The sequence below is a fragment of the Gadus macrocephalus genome, chromosome 15 (genome assembly GCF_031168955.1).
Source record: "Gadus macrocephalus chromosome 15, ASM3116895v1".
Lineage (NCBI taxonomy): Eukaryota > Metazoa > Chordata > Actinopteri > Gadiformes > Gadidae > Gadus > Gadus macrocephalus.
The window spans coordinates 13,800,593-13,820,791 of record NC_082396.1 but is presented as its reverse complement, the minus strand read 5'-3'; the positions used below and the strand labels follow the sequence as shown (position 1 = coordinate 13,820,791).

Genomic DNA, 20,199 nt, shown 5'->3' with positions numbered 1-20,199 from the left:
TAGTGTCAAGAGAGAGGGGAGGACACTAGTTTAAATAGAGAGGAGAAACCAGTGTAAAAAGAGGACAGTAGTATAAAGACAGAGGACACTATTGTAAAAAGAGAGGACGGAGGGCACCAGTGTAAATAGAGAGGAGACACTATTGTAAAAAGAGAGGACACAGGACACTAGTATAAAGACTGAGGACACTAGTATAAAGACGGAGGACACTATTGTAAAATGAGAGGACACAGGACACTAATGTAAAGAGAGAGGACACTAGTATAAAGACTGAGGACACTATTGTAAAATTAGAGGACACAGGACACTAGTGTAAAGAGAGAGGACACTAGTATAAAGACGGAGGACACTATTGTAAAATGAGAGGACAGAGGACACTAGTGTAAATAAAGAGTAGAGGACACTACTGTCAAACGACAGAGGACACTAGTTTAAAAGGAGAGGACAGATGAGACTAGACTCCAGCAGGAGGAGAGAAGAGAGTGTACTTGACTTTCGACGGCCAGCAGTGGAACACATCATTGCACAGTGGCACACAGGTGCATTTCTTCCTCGCAAATTACTTCGCTCCGCCTCTCTCTCGCTCTCACTCTCTCCTCCCCAAGTCTTTCTTCCGCTGCCGTTCCCACTTTCTCCCGGAACCTCCATCAGTGGATCCCCCCTCCAGATCTCCCCCTTCGTATTCCCCCTCCATCTTTCTCTCCCTCCCTTCCGATTATGTATCTCTGTTCCTCTCTCACCTTCCCCCCATGTCTTTCTTCCACTGCTCTGTTATCACGGTCTCCCTTAACCTCCATCCCTGTCGATCTGTCGACGGGCAACCCCCTTGTGCTCGAGAGCAATGTGTGTGTTTTCATTAGGGATTTTGCAGGAGTGTGTACATCTGGACCGAGTTGGGCTCCCGGATGTTTCCTAGATTGGATTACACGCATGCGCGCGCACGCACGCGCACACACAAACGCACACAGTCAAGCTGTATATCCGGTCGATTGGTGTTATTCTGTGCAGATTGTGTGAAGGGCACCCTGAGGAGTGCCATCCCGGGACTAATAGGACTCACCTAGCTCACCTAACACACACGCACATAGACACCAATGCACACTCATGTACATATATATATATATACATAATACATCATTAAACACACACCAAGACACACATTTCATGTAGCAGGCTTTTGGTCTGGCAGTCAGAGAATCATTACACCTGGGGAGACCAATCAATGCGCTGGATCAGCCCTGCTGCAGGGAAGGATTCTGCTAATCCTGTTTTCTCAGGAAAACGCGCACACAAACACACGCACGCACACCTCTGCAATGATGGTGCAGCCAATGCTCTGCTGCGACGCCGATATGCCTGTTATGAAAAATAGATGCTTGACAACCGGCGGGTTGGCGACATGCATCATGAGAAAGATAAGCTGTCTACCTGCTGTAAACTGTATATGTCGTGGGGGGTGAGAAATGGTCGCTCGTCCCATTCCTTCCTCCTCTACCTGGCTGATGGCGTGGCAACAAAAGCTTGGTCAAATCCATGAGACCTCCCCATTAGTTATGAATATGAGGTTAATTATGTAAAAATGTTTTTTGATCTTAGCTCTTTGTCTTTGAGCGGATTAGCGCGTCGGGCCAGAGTGGACATCATTAAGACTGCCCTCTTCCTTTAGTAGCGTTGGATCGATGGTGGCTCCCCGAAACAACCCCAACTCCGCCGTTTCCCCTACTTTCTGCCTCTGCTTGGATTTGTTCTCCTGTGTCGGCCCATTTCTGCCTGCTGTCTGCTTCCTCTGTGTGGATTTTCTAGTATATTTTTCCAATTTCCCCCCAGCTCAAAAGAGCTCCAATGTAGCCTAACCGGGGAGACACACATTACATTTCATATAGACGGAACTGATGTGAAACCATAATCCGGCTTGCTTTTTTTCTAACGGCAAAAGTTATTACTGGAGAGGTTTGGTTGGCCGTTAATTAGGATCCGTGGCTCTGAAGGGATGTAGAGAGAGAAGGGGTGGGGGAGAAGGGGGGCAGGGGTACTCTTTAGTCTGTCCAGAAGTGCGGTTGATGGGAGTAGGGCGGTAGGAACTGTTGGGACATGCACACAATGGTTCAACGTTTGGGGGAACGAAGACAGTGTGGACATGTCTCTTAAGAGCTAAATACGTTACGGTCTCCGATTCCTCCTGCAGCATGTCTAATTAATCTTTGCCACACCAACACATTTGCACTTAATGGGATGTTTTGCATGCGAGCAAATCTGCACTCGAGCACATAGAGACACCTGTGTTCCAACGTATGTTCACATTTCGTCGATGCATGCACTCACACACGCACACCACTAGGGGAAATCTTCTGGCAAAGACACACACACCTTCCACTTAGACCACGTTTTTTCCTCATCAAATACCCATTTAGGTGAGGAGTCTGAGGACACGGTCTAACAACCACAGAAAAGCATTAGGCGCGTGGGAATTGATGGGTTTTCTCTGTTAGCGGCGAATACAACAACAACACAACATGGCGTTGTAATGTTCAAGGAGCGATTTGTTGATTTGAAAAAAGTGTAATTTATCTCTCGGGTACTAGCCAAACGTAAACACACTGGTATGGGCCATTGTTTGTTGGTTTTTAATACATGCACAATTTGTGAAACAACAATTTACCTCTTTAAATCGTGGTCAGGATTATTGGCTAATTTCCTAAAGCGATTAGATTTCGATTCATAAGGTTCTGAATCGATTAATCATGATTCAATTCAATCTGCTCTTAACTAATAACTGTGTTACAAAATACAAGTGTACTTTATTTTTAAGTGCAAACTTGTAAATTGGACAGTTTAAACTTGAGCTGCAGAACTGTCTCAGGTCTCATAAGTGCAATTATGAATTTAGAAAGGAATTGAAAGTGAAAGTGTACTTGAACTACAACATTCCATCACTACAAATTGCATTAAGGCATTGTTTATTAAAGTGCAAAAATAATAATAATGGTAACAAAACTAAAATATATAGAGTGTGTGTGTGTGTGTGTGTGTGTGTGTGTGTGTGTGTGTGTGTGTGTGTGTGTGTGTGTGTGTGTGTGTGTGTGTGTGTGTGTGTGTGTGTGTGTGTGTGTGTGTGTGTGTGTGTGTGTGTAAAAAATAAACGATCTCATGCCCTATGAATCAATGTTGCAAAACTTTTATGAAATCGATTAAATCGATTCTTTTACCCAGTTCTATTCAGGATGTCATCGTTTTTGCAGAACCTCAGTTTGTTGTCTGTAAGACTATACAGACAACAACATTTAAAGACATGTCCACCCGGGACGAGTTTACCAAACAACATATTGGCACGGATAGGTGGCCGAAAACCTGAGACAATACTATGATTTCATAAAAACATATACTTGTGTACGAAGCCTTGTGGAATATAAAGTTCACGCGGTTCAGGAGAGCGGCATTAAAAACAAACAAATAAATCATGCGACCCGATGTGAAATCCAATTACGCTCGGCAAACAAACAGGAGACCCCGCTCGACGCCTGTATCCTCTAGATCCATGTTGCTCCTGCCACACGTCTCCGTCTGCGCTGGCATGAACACACGTCTTCAATGACCTTGCATGTTGTTTTCCTACTCGATATGCAAATACCCCTTCTGTACACCATTTCTGCAATGGTTCCGCAGAGAGCCAAAATGAAAACACTAAAGTGGAGTTAATTTGGGCTCAGACCGGCCCGAGCGCCTCGCCAAGGATGCTGGCTGGGAATAGGCTGCATGCACTTTGTTGTTGTTTTCCTTAATAATAGAAGACCTCTTGCTGTACACTAACGTGGGCGGACGGGCTGTGGTTGAGAACAAAGAGTCACGGTTTTCGTGAGTGTGTCACGGTTACACAGTGAGAAATAATTTGGTAATGAGGTCATGGATGCATCTGCTCTCGCTGTATAATAACTTTTATATAAAATTGTGATTTTCTGAATGCCAGAAGTTGTGGATGTGGTTGTGTATGCGTGTTATCAAATGCAGTGTGTCTCCATAATGAAGCACTATGCTCTGACTGAGAGTGGGAGAGAGCATTCTGGCCTCAAGCTTCCTCTTTGATTCCCTACCATCCGGGAAACTGACTCAAACAGACTTTGCCTCCATAGAGAACACTGAGTTGGTCATCGTCTTCAGCCTAGCATCTCTACACTGGAGATCATAGATGGGTTTGGCACTTCATCTCTACAAACGCCATCTTGTGCGTGAGCTGAATCAACTCCAATCAATTCCACAGGCATCGTTGTACTGATGTTTCAATAATTGCTCACTGGCATCATCACCCCGATCACAGCCTGGTGCTGCTTCTGGAAACATAAACAGCATCCAAGCCTCTCGCTCTGCTTTTCTGTATAATTTCTGTATGCATAGAATGGATCTTTCAATAGTATAGTAATGGGAAGCCTTAATTGAGCTTTCATTTTCCATGTACCTTCTCACTAATGGAGCTGGCCCACAATTAAAGCAGCACTTGGTCTGGGATTCAGTTCAGTTAAGCGCCCGATGGAACCTGCTGGCAATTTGTCTTGAAAGCGTATTGAAACACGATAAACAAACATGCAAATTCTAGTGTTCTCTCTCTCTTGTGTGTGTGTGTGTGTGTGTGTGTGTGTGTGTGTGTGTGTGTGTGTGTGTGTGTGTCGGGGGGGGGGGGGGGGGGGGGGGGTGTTAAAATGTGTGCCTTGGATGTACCTGTACCTGCCTCTGTATGCTTAGTTTATGTGTCACCAAATAATCCTACTTTGTATAGGTCTGCTTGTGCCCCTGGGCAGTATAGTTCTGGAGGAGTTGCTTAGATTCGTTTTCCTAGGTGCTCTTTCACTAATCAACGTGTGTGTGTGTGTGTGTGTGTGTGTGTGTGTGTGTGTGTGCGTGCCTAATGGCATGCTTGTGTGCTTCTGTGTGTCAGTTGTTAAATACACTATATATATAAAAAAATCAAAGTCGTGTGTGTGTGTGTGTATGGGGTTCTAAGCAGGCTGTGAGGTGTCCTTCCCTGTCAGATAACTGCACCTCAATGAAGAAGATGCATCTGTGTGACAGCCTAAGATCTCCCTGCGGCAGTACCTGTGTGCGTATGCAACCCAGGAGCATATGTGTGTGGGAGCTCTACTTTGTGACCGTGTTGAATAGTGCAGAACTGCAGCAGCCACTGACTTACTGACACACACACGCTTAGAAGTTGATCTAAGTTGAGCCTGTTGACTTGTGATATGGATATGTCTTGGGTGGTATTTATCGCTCGCACGCACGCACCAACGCACGCACACGGACATAGAAAGAGAGCCGCCTCTAACCTCACCTCCATTTCAAGCAGCAATTTTTATTTCATTTTCTCTCTAATCCTCCGGCCTATTTTTGTCAGGCCATTATTTTTTCACATCTTTCCATTTATGTTATTTGATGTCCTTCCTCGGTCCTCTTGTCATTTTCCCCTCCCTAACACCCTTGTCGTTTCAATTCACAGCAGCCCCAACAAAGTCTTTGTTTATCATCCCCACTCGCACATCTCTTCACTTCCTACACAAGCAATTCTCACCTTACTTTCTTCATTCGCTCTTCCCTTCTGACCCAATTCCACCTCCTCCTCCCCCACCCACCCACCCACCTCCTCTCCTCCCCCACCCGCCCACCTCCTCTCCTCCCCCACCCGCCCACCTCCTCTCCTCCCCCACCCGCCCACCTCCTCTCCTCCCCCACCCGCCCACCTCCTCTCCTCCCCCACCCGCCCACCTCCTCCCGCCTCTCCTCCTCGTCCTCCTCGTCCTCCTCCGCTCTTGCGGGTAGTCTGTCTTCTGCTGCAGTTGTTCCTCTCGCCCTCTCTCACGCAGCGTTAATAAGGCAGCTGTCAGCCTCACCCACCGCAAGGCCACAAGTTCACCGCTCTGCCAAACGGCGGCTCTGCCACCAAGGCTAATGATGCTAATCACGTCGCCGTTTATGCTAGTGCTGCTGATGCTAACGTTACCACCCAATTTTCTTCCCCCTTACTTCATAGCTAGAGGACTAGCGAAGTACTTTGTGTCTTGTAGAGTATATGCAATAAGTATGTATGTCATTTTGAATTTACTTAAGTAAACCCGTGATTATTTAACCCAGTGCGAATGCTGCGACATACGTATATACTCTATCAACTTTTGGGTGTACTATGAATTCTGCTGTGTTCACTTCAACAGTTAATCCTATTGGTAGTTCCATCGCTGATGCCTGGAGTATTTATAATTTAACAGTGCGTGCCTTATAGGGCTTTATAAGAGGTCCATACACCCAGTGACACTTGGTTACATCTAATATTAGAGAACACTGTCTTTTTCTGCTGCGGTGTTCATGTTGGTCTGGCGTTAACAAAGGATTCGGGCCGCATGCAATCCTCTCAATGAGTGTTTTACCTCCCCCTTGCTGTTCCAGCATCATTGGAGAGCTGTTATCATGATGACAGAGGTTGTTTTTTGTGACAGGGTAGACATAGCAAATTAATTGGTTTCACAACCGGCTATTTCTTAAACCGATTACACATACGGGCGACTATGTCTTTCTAAATGTGTGTGTGGACCGTTTGGATGAATGCCTTCTGTTCCTTTGTTACAATGGTAGTAATATGCTGAGAACTCCTTGAGTGGTTTGCAATTTTGGTGTGCAAGCACCGAAATGTGTCCTGAAATGATGATAGAAATAAAAATATTGATTTGTATGATGAAATTGTAACGTGTCCCATTTTTCCAATCTGAACATATTAATGGGACAGATAAAGGACAGATGACTCGTTTGATATCATTATTACACAAACCACGTACCACCATGAGGCTTCTCATGATGCTCATAGGTTGGAGGCGCTAGACGAGATGCAACACGCGTGCGCGTTCAGACTTGGGACACTTCAGTGCACCCACTTTAAGATAGATGTTAATTTCACTAAAAAAATATTAGGAGGCAGCACCTAGCAGTCAGCACCTTGTATTGTGCTGACCACCGGCCATTATTCAGCCTTTGTAATAGCCTTTTATTCTCGTGGTGTGCTCCGTCTCCATTATTCCCATTCGGCCATTAAACCCTTTTCCGGGACGCCCCTTCTGATCTCCGTTATTCAAAACAGTCCTGCTGGTGGAGGACGGTGAGGCCGCGCTGGACGTGGCCCTCACATATTTTGGTTCTCAGTGGATAAAACCGGATTGATTTCTACAGCAGAGTAAAGCGTGTTGCTCACATTGCACACCGTCTTTAAACGGGGACACAGAAGCTGCTGGGTGAAACGCCAACAGAGGAGCTTATTACAACTAAACACAAATATAAAATAAGTTCCACAATCCTCAGACTAAAGTGTGGAGGATTGTCAGTATTTGGCCGATAATCTGCTCGACAGTCTGGTGGCTTGGATTGAATAGTTTGTGATCCGTCATACTTTCTATAGTTATCTATGCGTGAAATCTGTCCTTGGATAGATCCAGCTGGCATTCGCCCTGGTTTCATTTTATTCTGCTTATGGCTTGGAAAATGAAAGTGAAACTAAAATAATCAAACGAAGATTCAAGTATGACCCCACCCACTACTGCTGTAACTGTAATGTCTGTGATGTCTAGCATAGCTACGCCCAGGCGTATAGTATACTGTAAATAATGTCATCAAAGTACTCAACCCATCTATCCACCTCCTTTGTTTTTTCTCGATCGCTATTTCTATCTTGAATTAATTTTGTAGAGCCGATGCTATCTACTTGTGTGGCTGACATTCTTTGTCTGTTAATCTGTTGTCATCAGTGGCGTCTCCTGCACTTCCAAGTCCTCCTTCTTCGCCTCTTCTTCTTTTGCCGGCTGCGTGTCCTCCCACGAACCCTCAATGGTTATCTCCTCCATCCTCTCCGTCTCTCCTCTCCCTCTTTCTTCTCCTCCCCTCGCCTTACAACATTGTGAGGAGGCAGACACAATGTCCTATAGAAGCATATACTGCGTCTCAATAGCACCGGTGTTTTGGCGTGCATGGATATTTGTCTTGTTTGTATCCGTTGTCTCCCTTTGTCTTCTCTCCGAGGACGGGCCATTTACCACTCTGTTTCTTCTCCTTTCTCTCTCCCTATCGCTCTCTCTCATTATGCATCGGTGTGTGTCGAACGGGAGGACGGCGGTGTGGGCTGTGCTGCGTCAAATCGTGGTGCGAGCCCGTTCTCTGCGCTCACCTCCTGCTGGTAGCAGCCCCCCCCACGGGTCACTGCTTTATGGGGAAGATAGAGGAGGGGAGGGGAGGTGGCTGCAGGTGTGGGCTGATGTATACGTGGGTGCGTGTTTATTGACTGAGATTGCTTCCCGGTTCATTGGCATGCAGTAGGAGGTTTTCTACGTGCCTGTGTGCACACACGCATATATATATTAACATCAACATACAAAACTGTGCGTCTGTGAATTCTCCCGAGACTTGAGAGAGGGTTTGAAGTCTCTTATTTGTCTCCCTCCGTCTTCTTCAATGACAAGCTGGACCTGATTAATTAATGTTTGCCCAAGCAAGCAACGCCAAAGCAGATGGGCCTTTCTCCTAAGTCCCTTTTTTTTTTTTTCCTTCATTGTTTCTGTTAGCATTTGAGAGCATTATGTCCATCTCGTGCGGCACTCTCCCCATCTCCCTTGGTGTGTAAGTGTGTGTGTATTTGTGGGTGTGTGTGTGTGTGTGTGTGTGTGAGAGCTGCTGCCCTGCGTCAACAGCCCAGTATTGACAGTGATTCGGGGGAGCATGTATGTTTGGATTTAGCCCTGGCACAAAGCAGTAGGTTTGGATTCTGTAACCTAACCATGGCTGTTGATTTACTGTGGTTATTAAGACTACACACACACACACACACACACACACACACACACACACACACACACACACACACACACACACACACACACACACACACACACACACACACACACACACAACTTTCCATCATCCGTTGATCCTCCTGTTCTCGGGAGCGGTGTTATTGATCACTGGCTGCACCAATCGAACGTCTTCATATGACTTCTCCTCCTTCCACCACAATTTACCTTGACAGCATATCACAGCCAGCTGTTGGCCAGGATTCTTTGTGGGAGAACCCTCCCCTGGGTGGTGGAATCGGTGGGGAGTTTGCACACGGCCAACGCCACCTCCACCAGTCTAGTCTGTCATTGTTTCCTTGCCAGCGCGCGTCTTGCCCGAGTCAGTCCCAATCACTCCAGAGGGACATTGAACATAAGTCATTTGGACAGAGTGACCTTTTAAACATAGCTGTGCATCTCTCCCTCTCTGCCGTCCCCGTCTCTCTCCGTCCCTCCCTCTCGCTCTCTCTCTCTTCCTCTTGTCTTTGCCTCTCTCCTCGCTCTGAGAATCATCCACTGCGGCTGCATCAGTGTGTCGCCATGCATTGAATGAAGTTCCATCCGAGCGCCGTGAGATGTCACATACAACACGCATACCATCCCCCCCGCCCTCACACACACACACACACACGCACACGCACCCATGCACAGAAGATGATTGCCCTCTAGTCGTGCCTTAGCGGCCCGCCGAGCCGTGACGGTGGTGCAGTGAGTTGAGGGCGGCCGGGGCAGCGTCGGCGCGTGGCCGGCGTCTCCTGGATGAGTCGCATAGGCCGGTAATTGTTTTCATAGCACGAGATTGGACCGTGAGGGAGCTGATGCAATCCATCGATCAGGCCTCCGGAAGCATGGGGGAGGGGCAAGGGCATTTGTTGGCAGCGTTGGCTGGGTTGAACTGTGTTTTAACCCTTTTTAATCTTTGATTCTCCTTTTCCTTATAGAAGAGGGTGGAGCTGCAGTCTGAGTCGCGGGCCAGCCCTAAGAAGAGAGCCGAGCCGTCTGTCGACCTGTTGGGTCTAGGTAAGACACTGCTCCGGTTTCCCCTGATCCCATTATAAAGTACTATAATGTATATCGGTCCTGGAAAAAAACCCATACTGGTTTATGAATCCAACTAAGGTGAATGACGTATTATGATGTAATAAAATCGATATTGTGTGGCTGGGTGGAATATCGGACTACGACAGGATGGTTCATGCTTTTCAAAACAGGCACGGATCTTGTTAAAACCATGTCATTTACAGAACAACACAATGCAAGTCTGTCACTGAGCGTAAAAAACAATCTGCTATCTCGCAGACAAAACATGGTGGATTTTTGGTTCTTTCATTTGCAATGTCAGAGATGAGAAAAGGAAATGTTTGAAAGGTCCCCTGTGAACATTGAGTGGTCATTCTCTCTCTCTCTCTCTCTCTCGCTCTCGCTCTCGCTCTCTCTCTCTCGCTCTGTCGCTCGCTCAATAAAAATAGGATATTGAGCAACGATGACATTCCTCCGTTTCCCTCGCACACACACACTTCTCCAGTGTAATATGTTTACGCCAGTGTTACATTGCGCTGTCGGGATGACGACGAGGTAATGTCCGGACGGGAGCGTAGCGCGCCGAGGGCCGCGGCATCGATCAAAGGAGAATTCCCAGCATGGAGGCCGGGCAGAGCCGCTGGGCCGCTATAAATAACCCATCTCCACACACCTCTCGGCTCCCTTCCCGCGGATTGAATTTCACACATAATCAATAAGTCAAATACGTGGAACTCGCCGCCTGGAGCCCTCACACACTCCACCCACCCTGTCTGTCTCTCCCTCAGTCCGTCCGTCCGGCCAACATCCATCCTACCCCCCCCCACCCTGCTCTCCCCTGCTCCCTTTTGTTGTTGTCTTCCTCTGCCGATTACCATGCATAGCTCCCTTCCTGGTTTCCAGCAGTGTGGTGGATGCATGCGTCTCGGCTTCTCCAGGTCCTGCTCTTCCCTTTGCTTCATCCACTTCCCCACCTGGCCAATCGTCACCATTCCAGCCTGGCTCGTTCCCCTAGAGAGAGGCGTGCATATAAATAAACATGTCAGTGGGAATCAGTTGGAGGTGGCCCGGGCGTGTGTTGGTGTTCAATCAGATGTTGGATGGCACAGAACGAGGGGCCGTGGTGATGCTAATGCCCCGCGCCTTGGGACATCTAAGCTCATAGACCTGTATACATGGACGCCCTCCTTGGTATTTGGGTCGTACGTCGTCAACGTCGTCTCCCATGTTTAAGAGGCAAAGGCTGGCCTGTAAACAAATCCGGCCTGTAAGCAAATCAGACTGTTAACGGCAGAACTGCAGTTTATCTGGATGAAAGGATATGGCGCTTGCATTTCCCAACAGAGTCTTTTTCTTCTATGATTTATGATCTGCGTGGAGTGAATAGTGAAAAAAGTATCAAATATATATAATTTGATTTACTATGAGTATGAATTTTACTCATTGAAATTGGTTGAGAAGTGTCAACTTTGTGGTGCTATTTACTCCGAAAAACTGCAGCTTCCCCGTTTACATGTATTAGAGGCCAGTCTTGGTCTCTCATATTGGGGCGACGTTGATGTATGGCTGCAAAGCGTCTCAGCAGTCAATGTGGCGTCTATGTATAAAGTCCTATGACTACACTGGCTGGCGAGAAGGTTCTCAGCAATCATATGGACAAAACTATTCTATTAGAGATAAATTGATTAGACAGGTCAAATGAGAAGCACATAATCTGCATTATATATAGAGCCTGGTAGTTGGCTACAGCAAAATATTTGTATTTATATTTCATGCGCGTCAGCCATGGATGTTAACATCCATCTCATTGGTAGCGTTGAGGGGCTAGGTGTCTTGCTCATGAGCACCCCAAACCTTACTACTTGTGGTAATCAAGGGATTGAACAATCTACCCTTCCCTCGAACACTGTCCCTGCCTCTTGGATGGGATACTTGTCTCAACATCCACAATGCCTTATAGGTCAAGAAGATTCAGATATACTATTTTTCTTTATTAATAGCATTACATTAAAATTAGTGATTAATAAGTCAAACAAGACATGTATTATAGTCCCCTGGCCAGAGCCCTACATTGTGATGTGGAAATAGACCACAATTCTTACGTTTCTTGGGAGCGTCAAACTCGGATGGACAGCAGCATCAAACACAACACATACTAGGTGGTCTATCTTATCATTGCTCTCATGGCATTCAGTATTCAGTACTCCCAGGAGGTAGAGCGGGTTGACTGGTAACCGAAAGTTTGCTAGATCGATCCCCGGCTCCTATTAGGTGAGTGTCGAGGTGTCCCTGAGCAAGACACCTAACCCTTACTGCTCCCGACGAGCTGGCTGTCACCGTGAGTGGTTGACCCCGCCGTCAGTGTGTGAATGGTTGCAAGTCCCTTTGGACAAGAGCATCTGCTAAATGCCTTGAATATAACCAAAAAAACAAATTCAGCTGGCCAATCAGAATCGACTGCTGCAAGAGCTTCATATCAGCAGAGGGGGCGCTGGGCTTCAGGTTGGTGGTCTTTTGTGATCGTTTAAAAGGAACTGACCCTTTGGGTTGGATCCACTGGCCCCCTGCTCCGCGGTGCGGGGCCTGTTACCATGGCGAGGCCCAGAGGGGGTTCAGGCAGCCATCCAGTGCGGAGACCTGGTGGGAGGCCGGGGCTACCAGGCAAAGGCCAACAGTCTCCGTGGTAGCAAGGAGGATGGAGACGATCACGGGGCCGTCTTCTCACGTGGTTTAGCGCTACAGCCATGGTTAATTGGGGTGAGCGGCTGGTGGGGGTTTCGGGCTGGCCTTGGAGTTCATCTGTTAGTTTGGTGCATTATTTTTTTTTATTCACAGTCAAACACTAGTTCTGGTTGGCAGTCGTTGGCGCCAGCCCTGGGGTTTCAGAATCTTCCGTCATGTTCCTTCATGCCCTCACTCTCTTTCTTTCTGTCTGACCATGTCTCTCTCTCTCTGTCTTTTTCTGTCTTTCTCCTTGTCATTTTTCTTTAAATAACATATAAAGAAAGAGAGGGATCTCTCGGCTTTTCTCGCTCTTTCGCCCTCTCTCTCGCTCCTTGGCTCTCTTGCTCTCTCGCTCTTTCTCTCTTTCTCTTTCTCTTCCTCTCTCTCCCCCCCCCCCCCCCCATCGTGTGCTTGTCTGCCTAAGGAGGCCCAGTGCTGTTTGCACTTTAAAAAGGCTAAATTATGGATGCTTCATTACTGTGGTTATATAAATAACCCCTGTTGAACACACACACACCACACATGCCCCGTCTCATTCATCGACACCCTTATTTTTGTCTCCGTCACCCTCAATGGTTTCCTTTTATCTGCTATTACACTTCGCTCTTGCACCTCCACGTATTTCTGTCAAGCTCTCTGACCACTGTACACCCTAAGCCTGTCCTTCTGTACTCTTTCTTTTCTTATCCTCACTGAATTCATCATCCCTTACCTTCAGAGTCTCCTCCAGGTAGTTGCAGGGAGTTATGCTGTCGCGCCGCAGACAAGGAAACTCAAAGTTCTACCTTTCGAAGCAGTCAAACAGCGTTATAGATAATGGTGCATGAATACTCTCAGGTAATCTGTGGTAAGATTGTAGCGGCTGCTGTGAGATGGAGAGATTTCTGTGCATTGCCTCACTATTTTTCTCGTATGGCAAAAACATTACTTTTTTTAACCAGTTGATCTGATCAAAATTGCATCCAATTAACCTCAGACCTTATAAAATCAGCTCCCATTCATCACTTCTGTTGAGACTCACAGCACTCAGCTTCGTTCAAGGTTAGCTTTTCAGTTAAAAGCAAACTTAACTTAAAGTCAAGAGGATTTTTGTACCTTAATGGGACTTGGGCTGAGACCTAGAACTGCAGACATGAAAAATTTACATAAAGATCAAAACGTTAATTTATGAATGTCTGATTGACCTGTACAATGGTGTGAGGGGTTGGGTAGGGGAAGATATCGACTCATCTTACATTCATATGTGATATCTCATATGCAATATGTTGCATTGATTCAGAGTAGGAAGAGCTTCCTGTGAATCAATTAGGAGGATTATGTGTCTCAAATTTCCAGTTGTGTCGGTACAGGAAGGTATATTATCAGCTATAAGGGTCCCGCTCTGTAAGTATGTTTTCTAACACACACTCGTACTCTTACTCTGTAAGACTCCTTTGCAATTCACATATACTATACATTTTACGCATATTCATTTAACAGACATTACTATCCTAAGCGTCTTACAAGTGAGACTGAGAACAATAGTAGCATAACACTGCAGCACATGCATCCCCCACGTGTACCACCAAGCAAAAAACGATACCGTTCAAATGGATCATCGCTTCACGCATACATTCAGGTTTATTATTGTCATCTGATATTGATCCATGAACAGGCAGATTTAGGGTATCTTGTCGGAGATACATAGATTCAATAGCAGCATTTATGTGAAACATGTCAGATGTTGAAACAAAGCAAAACACGATTGATGATAGATTGATCGCACCAAAGACCAGACATAATGGTCATCGCTGTAAAATGTATGCTTTTCCCTGTATCCGACTATGCTTAACATTCACGCAGCGTTACTAGGTTTAGGTTTAGGTTTTGAGCGGTTGTGCTTTAATGTGCACAAATGCTGAGACATGTAAGTCAACATTCATTTGGTCTTGGAGCATTGCAACATAGGTCCAAAAAACATTTATTTTGCTGATTTGAAGATGTATGCTGGGCTCTCCGTAGTGCTGAGGAATTAGCTCTGGAAAAAGTGGACGTGATTGAGATTCATCTAGTTATCATTTTATTATGGTCAAGGCTTGTTTTTCAGTGAGCTAGTACTAGGCAAGCATTAATAGAAAATGTTCTACAATGTTTCTTTCTGCGGCCAGAAATAAATTCCGTAGGTGTACAATCAGGGCTGTAATCGCATTCATTATATTCTGAAGATTTCTACAATGTGTTTATTAGGTGACCGAAGCGGTGAATTGCCCTGGCATGTTTTGGAATGATCTGATTAAAAATGAATGGGTCTAGGTACATGAACACCTCAATGGCCGGCTCTGTAGCCTTCACAGTGCAAACGGAATAATATCAATGCCAGCCTCGGGGTGAGACCCCAGTGAGCCGGGCGTTCATTAAAGGAAGGGTTCATGGCATCCCCGTTACGTTTGCCTCGGTTACCAACGACTGCCATCATTAGGAACTCCACAATGCAGAGGTTTGAGCTGAATCGTTTTGTACGCTCAGAGGAAACAATGAAAGCAAAAGGACATTGTGAACTTTGCACTGATATGTCAAATGTGTTTTATGAAAAGAATGCCTGTAGGTGATTTCAATGAGCTGTAGGGCGGTATGGAAGGATATATGTAGCAAAATTCAAATGGCAATGCAATTTGCAATTACATTATGCAATTGACAATTCATTATGCAATTTAATAATGTAATTTGTAAATACGTTATTCAAAGTGTATTTTAATATGCAAAGGGACAATGCAATCCTCAATTAAATTTGCAAAAGTTCTAACAATAAAAATAGAATAACATTTTGTCAAATTCTTTGAGTTCCTTTATTCAAATTGAAAAGCTATAGCGTCCCCGTGATTGCAATCCACTTCGCCACGCTCCGTGTGTTGCGATATTCAAATGACATTTCAATCCGCAAAACAAACGCTTTGCAAAAGATTTGGCAAAACGTTTTGCAAAACGTAATCCAAAACGTTTTCCAAAAAGTCAATATGCAAAGTGTCAAACGTATCAGCCAATCATCGTCTGGGGGGGAACTACGTCACTTGCTCGTAATTTCCTTGTTCACGTTCACTTCTAGTTTATATGTGTCAGGTCCATGGTCACCAATGGAGATTATTGATACGCTCCGAAGTTTGGCCGATGATGTGGAGAACAATCGCGTTGAAGACACAGATGCAGTAGATAGAGTGCGTGTTCTGGGAGATAGGATAGACGACTTATCCTCACTGGTACGTTTTGACGCCAGTGTAGTAAACACAAAGATTTCCCAAGTGCTACAGGCACTGGGTGCGAAAGATAGATAGAGGATGGAGATGGCACCGTGGAGATACCCTTGGAGGCAATAGAAAGTGACGTGGTTCCCGCTGATTGGCTGATAGGTTTGCCACTTTGCATGTTGACTTTTTGGAAAACGTTTTGGATTACGTTTTGGAAAGCGTTTTGCCAAATCTTTTGCAAAGCGTTCGTTTTGCGGATTGAAATGTCATTTTAATATCGCAACACACGGAGCGTGGCGAAGTGGATTCAATCACGGGGACGCTATAGCTTTTCAATTTGAATAAAGGAACTCAAAGAATTTGACAATGTTATTCTATTTTTATTGTTATAACTTTTGCAAATTTAATTGAGGATTGCATTGTCACTTTGCATATTAAAATACACTTTGAATAACGTATTTACAAATTACATTATGAAATTACATAATGCATTGTCAATTGCATAACGTAATTACTTATTGAATTGCAAATTGCATTGCCATTTGAATTTTGCTACATATATGCTTCCATAGGGCGGGGGCACAGATGGAATTTTTGAACTGGGGGGGGGACCAAGCTGTCAGCAAATGATTTCAACTCAATAAGTTATTTTGTGTAATTTGGGTTTTGACTAGCGCTCAAGTAGTTACTTTCGTAATAGCCTATGGGCCAATGGTTTGCACTAAAAAAACATTGGAGAATTCTTAATGAAATCATGGATAAACAACAGTGAACATTGTTAAACAAAGGCCTACTTGATCAACACTAGCCATATATGATGCCTTATGCAAACAATGTTTTTTTAAACATTTGTGTATACTCAGAAGTGTAACAACATATTTACATGAATGAAAAAAAAAGCCGAACATATTTACTGTCTAACTAGACTCACTGAAGGATCCAAAAACATCCCTCCCTCTTTCATTACCCTGAACATACTGCTAATTGTACTGTGGGCCTCTGAAGTCCTTGAACCAAACTTATTGAACTTATTATGCTAGCTAAAGAGAATGAAAAGGTATTAATATGCTAGCGCTAGGTAGCTAGCTAAAGAGAATGACAAGGAATAAATATATGGGCCAGAGCCAGGCACTCAAAATTTCTTTAGGAATTTTCTAGTTAAAATAAGAGTATACATAAAAATGAAAAAACATTAAAGCTATTCACCTACGGCCTAAAAATACTTTTATTTTACATTTACCGTACTTCAGTTAAGATCAAATGCTGTTTATTAATGTCACTAGCTACTCTACAACAGGCATAGGATAGCCTACTTACATTGTTTGTTTTTTGAAAAAAAGCTCTGATTGTTTTTTGCTTCTTCATTTGGTTGCTTCATTGAAGCACCCGCTCTGTCATAGTAGACAATGATGACCGCAACAGGTACAGGCGCAGCTACCAGTTCCTCTTTAGGACCCTGGGGAGTGAGGGTCGTGCCTTTGTGGTGTGTTCAATTTACACTGAAAGTCGGAACTTGGAGCTCGGAATAACGTTACCCCAAAGTTGAGTGCTCCCAGTGCTTCCCAGCCTCACAAACGTACAACAAAACATGTAACTACTGTTTACGTGAGTAGCAGATAGCATGAATTCTATGGTGAATTCTAGGTGAGAGTCGGATTAATTAGGTGAGATTAATCCGACTCTCCGAGGTGGCGATCCGACTTCTGATTAAAATTCTGACTTGGAGTTTGGAAATTCCGACATTCGAGAATAACTGGAACGCACCATTAGTCGTAGCACACAAACGCCGGGCTCTCAATGCGCGCTTCATGTAAATTAGTCTAACTAACGGAACATTAATCCTCAGTTTTACTGGCGGTGTTTGTCGCCTTATGTAGTCTAACTAACGGTACATTAATCCTCAGTTTTATCTGCGATGTTTGTCGCCTTATGTAGGGACAGTGGGGGGGTCACTATGAATCTGAAGGGGTCATGTCCCCCCCGCCCCCAGTGCCATCTGCATGCAGGCTGTAGGGGTCACAACTATTGGTATATATGTTTATAGAGAAAACACTGCCATGACTATGGCTGTGCAAGTCCTTTTAAGCCTACCAATCAAGTGCTCACTTCCATGATTCATTTCTTTCCACATGTATTATATTTTATCTTAATCTTTTCTCTTTTAATAAGACTTCAATTTGCCATTCTCTTGTCTCCCTCTTTCTCTGTCTCGGTCTCTCCCTCGTTCTCTCTGTCTGTGTCTCTCTCTCTCTCTCTCGCTCCGTCTTTGTCTCCCTCTCTCCCTCTCTCTCTCTGTCTCTCTGTCTCTGTCTCTCTCTGTCTCTGTGTCTGTCTCTCCCATCTCAGATGCACCTGAGAATTCCGCTGGATCGGGAACTGGTGGTGGTGTGAGTGCTACTGGTGGCAGTGTACCAATCAGCGATGACCTGGACATCTTTGGACCAATGGTGTCCAACCCCCTGCCCTCTTCTGGCAACGCACACTCCAATCAGGTAGCAGTGTCATCGCCCACCCCAAGTTTTTGGCTGAGCCAAAAAAATAACATCAGGCAAAAGAAACACTAAGCTAACTTCTACACACACACATTTCAACACAGACACAATCATACAGGACACACTCACCTTCAACACACACACTTACACTCACGCACCCCAGCACGCGCACGCACACAAAATTGTCACCCTGGCCAACAGAACTGAGCCACCAACGGCTTTCATCATCTGCTTATCACCACAGGCAGGCTCCAACGCTGGGAGTCTGTGGAGACTCAGGGAGGCAAACGTACACATACACGTACACACACACACACACACACAAGTACCAACACACCTACACTCACACACATAGGCAGAGGCATGCTAATGAGAAGGCAGTGCTGGCCGTCTCCTGTCACCTGTGCACAGTGAAACTAATTTCGCCAATGTCCTTTCCGAGACGTGGAAGAGCGATAGAAACGACCACGGCGAGTTAAGAAAATGGAAATGAAATACCGGAGGCTACTCCCAAAGAGTTGATCTGAATAAAACCTGCAGGGTCTGGGATGGGAATGCCTTTCTGCATTCAACTCCTGTTGCTTATTAAATGTTTGCGGGGGAGGAGCTGCGACAATAACGCACATTGAAGGAAGGTGGAGTGAGGACGGGGGGAAACTAACGGGACGCCAAGTGCAAGATGGAGATAATGAGTGAAGAGGGGTTGGAGTGGGGCCGGCGGGGGGGGGGGATGGGCTGGAGAGACCGTGAAGGAGAGCAAAGAAAGTAATAACTGAGAGAGCTGCGTGTGAAAGCGAGTGGCGGAGAGAGAGAGGCGTCAGACAAATTGAGTAATGAGAATACATGTCACAGGCAGATTAGAGAGGGGGGGGGGGTGTTGGTGTGTAGGCTCCTCCTGGGGGAAACACGACTTGCTTTTTATTACCATGGGTATGTGTTTGCGTCCGCGTGTGTGTGCTAAAGACGGGGAGCCAAACCTGTGTGATGCCAACTGATGGGAGTCGGATCACCCCTGATCGCTGGTGACCGCAGACGACGAGCTGCTTTACCGCCGTGCCAAACACCATCTCCTCACCCCCCCCGCCCCCTCGGTGTTCAGAGTGATGTCTCGGTGCCAGGGTTCTCATTCACACTATGCCCTCGCTGCACGTCCCCATCCCTGTGGTCTGCCTCCATAACCAGTCCAGTAACCTTGCCTCACCTTCAAAAACCCTTGGCCCTCCATCCTCATGTGTCCTTCCACTCCCTTGTGGGCAAGTACCCCAAGTCTCCTCTGAACATAACTGCACCCCTTGCTCGCCACCTTGTAGCGCTGAGCTGCCAAACAAACAGGGGAGAGCCGTCCCCCCGACCACTCCAGTTCCCCCCAGGGACCAGGGTCCCATTTCTGGACCAATTCACGTGATTGCCCAGACGCGCCACTACAATACACCATTGAAATCCTTTTTAGAGAGAGCCACTTGTCTGGTGGTTGTCTTGTTCAAATACAGGAAGCGGGGCCACCATGTTTGGTTATCACATGGTCGGATGTATTTTTAGCGATAAACCTGGAAGTGTTGGCGTCATCGGTGCAGCTATGGATACCGCGAGCGCCGTGAGCATTCAATTAATATACACAAACGCGGGGCGCAATTATAGATTCTGGAGAGGCCGTGTTGCTCTCTGCGATGGCGATTAGCACGGTGTGTGGTTAACGAGGGGCGTTACTGCTGGCTGCACTGAGCTCCACTGCCCATTAAATAGGATTCTTGGGTAGGGGGTGGTGGGGGGGGATTTCCCTATCTCCAAATATGTCAATTATACAAAAAATGTGATTATGGCCTTGTAGGGAGTTAGGATTAGTGTTATCCCCTTGACTTTCTACTCTCAGGCTCGCTGTAGTCCATTAGACAA

The 20,199-nt window shown here is 45.8% G+C and overlaps 1 protein-coding gene across 3 annotated transcripts in view; it reads left to right on the top strand.

The window, feature by feature from the left end:
• smap1 (small ArfGAP 1) overlaps nt 1-20,199 on the top strand; it is a 72,350-nt gene that overhangs the window by 40,227 nt on the left and 11,924 nt on the right. For all 3 annotated transcript variants that reach the window (XM_060073016.1, XM_060073019.1, XM_060073018.1), the window contains 2 exons: nt 9,791-9,869; nt 18,161-18,306. In XM_060073016.1, the coding sequence (XP_059928999.1) occupies nt 9,791-9,869; nt 18,161-18,306 (225 nt within the window). The remainder of the gene's footprint in view (nt 1-9,790; nt 9,870-18,160; nt 18,307-20,199) is intronic.